The following is a 5,343-nucleotide window of genomic DNA, read 5'->3' as shown; positions in this document are numbered from 1 at the left end:
AGATTTTCTGTTATAATAATAATAATAATAATAATAAACCAACAACAACAACACTACTACTACAAAAGGAAAACAAGGAATTAACCTGCCATAAGACTTTTGATCTCGCCAAAATTCAGAGCCAACATTTTATATGAAATATTCGAAACACAGAACAGCAGTACATAACTACTGGAGCTAATAGTTTAATAAATATCTAGATTTCTGTCACATCAGCTACTGGTCAAGTAAGACTACCAACCAAAAAAAAAGCTAATATAACAGTCATATAAAAACTTATAAGCTCCTTTTAAATCAGCATTTGAGTTTCTAGGATAGAATTGATTTTTGTTTGAAATTAAAATTTAAGATTACTATCAAAAGCCAAGTAATATCACACTCACATGCTTAAATACCCATACAGTAAATTCCATTCCCAATTGCTTTAACCGTGATGTGGTGTCATTCCCTATAAAATTCAAGAGTATATATAAGATCAAAGATAAAGATTAAGAGAAGAAAAGCAAAAGGTAGAATAAATATAACATGAAAAAAAAATTTGCTGTGACATCTAACTCATTTAATCCACAGAATATTGTGTTTAAGAGTTCATACACGGATAATGAATGCAGAATTTTATTTAGAACAACAGGACTATTTTATTTATTAAAAAATATAGACGAAATTTCGATCCCCACAGGATGAAAAGATATCCACTTGCTTTCCATACGGCATTCAGACCATGGCTCATTAAAATTCCGATAGATTACAATTTCTGTATGGTGATGAGGACAAGTAATCCATTCTCCCCCTTCAGTCTGCAGTCCATGATTTACTTGGGGCCATACCATATTTGATGATTAGAGAGATCCAAGGGATTTGTTAGCAAGATCCATGTTTAGAAGGAATAATTTAATTTTACTGTTTAAATCAAAGAAAATATATTATCAAAAAGAAGTATTATACTACCATAGATGCATCCAAAAATGCACTGCAATGCTGATGGGAAACTGTTTGCTGCTGCAATAGACCGGCAGAATATAGACATTAATTTTGCCTTCAAAGCAGGACTTGCTGGACTGACTCTTGATTCTGAGTCAACATTTTCAGCTCCAGAAGTACCTGAAATCAGTCTCAATCATACACCAATACTGAAGGGAAAACTAAAAGAGACATAAATTTGCTGCAATATAATAATGCATACAAAGAGGTTTACTAAGTTTTTATAATATGGCTATCTTTTACATATACACATACAATCAAGAACAAACAGAAGAAAAAATAAATTAAAATATTTCAATTCTATATTTTGACAGAAATAAATATTCTTATGTATAGACTAAAGTTTACAAACCATACCATTGAATAGCAAAAATAGTCTGTTGATCAGATTTAAATCATCTAAATTAGCACCACTGGCCTTCTTCTTTAATAGTTCCTCGCCTCTCTTAACAACAGGCTCTTCACTTGAGTTAATGACCAAAGAACACATTTGATGATCCACAAATCATACACCAAAAAGATAAAAATTAATACAACAAGTTAGTAAGGAAGTGCAAGCATGATTTGAGTAACATGAAAACTTAAACATACCAATCTACAGAAGCAACAACATATAGAGGATAAGCAAGCTCAGGGGGAAGATCCATAGCTTGAATGATGTTCAAAATACCCAACTGCACCAGGAAAATAACAACAGTAAGATAGCATGTAGCTGTCTGAGTAAAAGCACAATAGAACATTCTTGTATTTATTTAGAACATGGAAATACTGACCGTTTTGCATGTGAAAATTTTATAAAGATCAAACAAAATAATTGCATAGCATATTTAGGTGAGGAATTCTTTAATCAAAAGGAATTTCTTCTGAAATGAGAAGCAGCATGCACTATTTGACCCTTCAATGGTAAGACAATTCTGAAACCATTACATAATTACCTTTCTCAATAAAATTTCATCTTTTTGTAACTGTTGTTTCCCTGTAACACGATTAGCTTGACCAAATGAAAGTCCAGGGTACCCACCACTGCAATAAAGAAAAACCACTATTTGACTTAAAAATCAGTCAGACTAAAACAGAATTCATATATCATAACCACCTTTTAGCATAGACCCACTTCCAGACCTTTGAGAAACTCGCTGGTACAACATTGTATGAAGACAAAACTCAATAAACAGGTCTCTATCTTGAGAATTGTTCACTTTTTTATACTTTGCAGCAACTTCATCACCAATTTGGCTCGAGTGGCATTCACCAATTACCTAAATGCAAGCAGCAATTGATTAGAAGGAGCAGCATATCCCAAAGATGCATGGAATGAGCATGACTCTTGCTAGCACATAATAGGGAAGATAAGACTCCAAAAAGCTAAATCAATGAAATACATCCACAGAATTCCCATGCAAAGAAATCAATGCCTAAGCTTTGGACTCAATCTCAGACTTGTTCACTTACAAAAGCCATAAATAATCAGAAGTATATATTAAAGAGATATACAATATATCACAATTAAAAGATTCAAGAAGGTTGATACCTTAACAATGATTCTAAGGATAATTTCCTGGTGTTGAAGAGGAAGTTTTGAGATGTTCACCAGGAGGATAGGTGCCAAATCTTCTTTTTCCTATTCCAAAGGCATGGGGCGTTAGATTGTCTTCATAAGTTCCTTGACAAGCTTCCATAGCATATATTGATATATAGATATATTTATGTATCTATTGTGAAATTACTATGTGTCATATTTTATAGTCAGGTGACTGAAACAGGGGGAATATGTCAATTTCTCTACCTGGTAATGAAATAGAACTTCGTGTTTGAATCAGCTTATTTTGAGTTCAAAAAACCTTATAATTGAAAACTTCCAAGCATATTTTGAAATGGGAAAAATGAAAAATCAATGATTTCTCCAAACTATTAAATACACTTTTAAATTTTGGCCAAATAACAAAAGAAGAATTATCAATATGGAAGTCCACATTGCATTCACAGAATAGAATAAACAAACAGGCACTAAGATTTCAAAATATCCAATATAGGATGACGGACCTTTGCACTGACGCGCTGAAAAGCCATTTCAATATAGACAATGCAAAAGTTCCTTATTATTGGGGTAGCACCAGATTCTGAATACAACTCCCACAACTCGGATAAAGGCAAACCAATATCAGGCTGAAGTTTCACTCTCTTGTTCACATGACTCAAAATCTCAAGAACCTGTTAGCAACAAAATAGAACAATTGTCAGTGATGTAAGACAAATTCAAGCCCTCGACGCAATCCTTAATGCTTTTTCAACGAATGCTGCTCTGTGGAGCCTCCATGACCAGCAGACTAGGTACGTAACCAAGAATTAAATCCGCACCAGCCCTATTTGTTTGAAGTGAAACTGAACTGAATTTTCAGCGCAGCACTTCAAGTGCAACGAAGTGACTCTTACTGACTCCTGAGCCTCCACCTAGTAGCTAAATCTTTTAGGATGATCAATCCACAAACAACAAGAGCTATGCTCACTCCGCAAGCAGCTGATGCAAAACCTAAATTACACCATATAAGTAACACGCACACACACAACAGCTAATGCAAAACCTCTCTCGCTCTCTCGATCAGTTCAACCAGCTAGTAGCTAGAACACTACAATGCAAAACTATCTTCCTCCTATATTCTAATTCTAAGTCCACCTAAGTCACTCGCAAACGCAAATGTGAAATCCTACGACATTTGCACAATCAACACAAGAATTCCACAAAATCGAAAGCGAAACGAAACTTCAGCAATAGCATCTTCAATTGCAAAAGCGAAAACACTCGAAATTGCTGATAAACAAAAATAAGCTAGAGAGAGATAGAGGGAGGAGAATCGGCGAACCTTGTTGCGAACAGCGGCGGAGTTGGAGGAGAGTGAGGAGATGCAGAGAGGGAGGAGCTTGGAGAGCAAGGGTTCAAGCTTGGAATCGTCGCAGAGAGCCAAACGAGTGAGCATCCGATCAAGAAGCTCCTCGACCTCCGCGTCGGACTTCCCTGCCACCATTGACGATACTTTTGAAGAAGAAGGTGGTGCTGGTTCCGCCATGTCTTTGCTTCTTCGTAAAACCAAGTTTGGGATCGAAATTCGGGATTAAGAGTTAAGAGTGGTTTGGGCTTTTTGGTCTTTTTAAGCCTCTTAGTCTTTCCCTTCCTCCAAGTCACCTCTTGGGCTTTCCTTACGGAAACTGAGACTTGCTGGTAAAAACCCACACCCGGGTTCGAGTCTCAGTAACACTAGATGAAACCTATAAATAGTGTTAAAATGTGTATGAATGTGTGTGAATGTATGACCAAAGAAAAAAAAAGTTAACTCTTAGAATTTTTGCATATCACAATTTTGAATAATCCAATTGATTTTAAAAATTCAGAGGTTTAATCAAAATAAAATAACAATATTAATTTATTTGTTAGTAAAAATCATATCAATTTTTTAGTTTTGATATACTTTTTACACTAAATTAAATCGATCATGTAATCTACTTTGTATTATTTATGACGATATCAATTTGATTGCGAATATTATAATAATAATATTTTTTATTTTTTATGGTATCTTTTAAATGAACAGACGAACAATATGCAAGGTGAAATTGAAATCTCAACATTATAAACTAATTATATCTCTTGAAAGCATCTTTAATTTTATGGCAATTTTTTCCATTTGGATTGCTTACTAATTTATTTGTAACTACTATGAGCCTATAAGGGAGACATTATGTTTTTTTTAACCTATTACAAAGTTGTTTATATGGTTGGAAATTAATTGTTTGTAATTGATGTTCAACGGCTAAGTTTGAGAGTTTTTTTTTTTTCTCATTATGTCTCCCAACCTAATAGGTTAAGAACTAATTTGTCGTGAATCTAATCTCTATTTAAGGTTTATCACGGATCAATTGATTGCTACATATATAAAGCGCGATTCAAACCTCTGATACTTATTTAAGCGATCGAGTAAATTGACCACTCAACTAACTCAAATAGTTAAGAGTCTAATCTCTATTACTAGAAGCAGAAATTTATTATTATATTAATATTAATTATATTAGATATTTGTCCAGAGCCCCTCTGTCTCATCGCACTGATCTCAGATGTCTCTGATTTTCTTCATTGAAGGAGAAAAGGAAATTGAAACCAACACCATGGCAGCATCAATCGTCTTTGCTAATTAAACTGAGTTGCTACCAATATCAATTGAAAACATTAAAGAAAATAGGAGAACTTAGCAACACAAACAACAATAAAGGATGCAATAATGAAATTATTTCTAGTCTACAAATAATATATATCCTCTTTCACAATCAATTAAAATATAAATACATAAAAATAGGTGTAAAAGTGTAAAA

The 5,343-nt window shown here is 33.7% G+C and overlaps 1 protein-coding gene across 1 annotated transcript in view; it reads right to left on the bottom strand.

Moving 5' to 3' along the window:
• The window catches only part of LOC107629066 (proteasome-associated protein ECM29 homolog), a 16,089-nt gene extending 11,982 nt beyond the window's left edge, over positions 1–4,107 (bottom strand). The window contains exons 1-9 of the mRNA XM_016331756.2: positions 3,843–4,107; positions 3,025–3,192; positions 2,513–2,602; positions 2,104–2,240; positions 1,917–2,004; positions 1,573–1,655; positions 1,339–1,445; positions 949–1,101; positions 384–448 (exon numbers count right to left, since the gene is read on the bottom strand). Coding sequence (XP_016187242.1) covers positions 384–448; positions 949–1,101; positions 1,339–1,445; positions 1,573–1,655; positions 1,917–2,004; positions 2,104–2,240; positions 2,513–2,602; positions 3,025–3,192; positions 3,843–4,046 — 1,095 coding nt within the window. The 5' untranslated portion in view covers positions 4,047–4,107. The remainder of the gene's footprint in view (positions 1–383; positions 449–948; positions 1,102–1,338; positions 1,446–1,572; positions 1,656–1,916; positions 2,005–2,103; positions 2,241–2,512; positions 2,603–3,024; positions 3,193–3,842) is intronic.

This window comes from Arachis ipaensis, chromosome B03, assembly GCF_000816755.2.
Source record: "Arachis ipaensis cultivar K30076 chromosome B03, Araip1.1, whole genome shotgun sequence".
NCBI lineage: Eukaryota > Viridiplantae > Streptophyta > Magnoliopsida > Fabales > Fabaceae > Arachis > Arachis ipaensis.
This window is presented reverse-complemented; position numbering and strand designations above follow the sequence as displayed.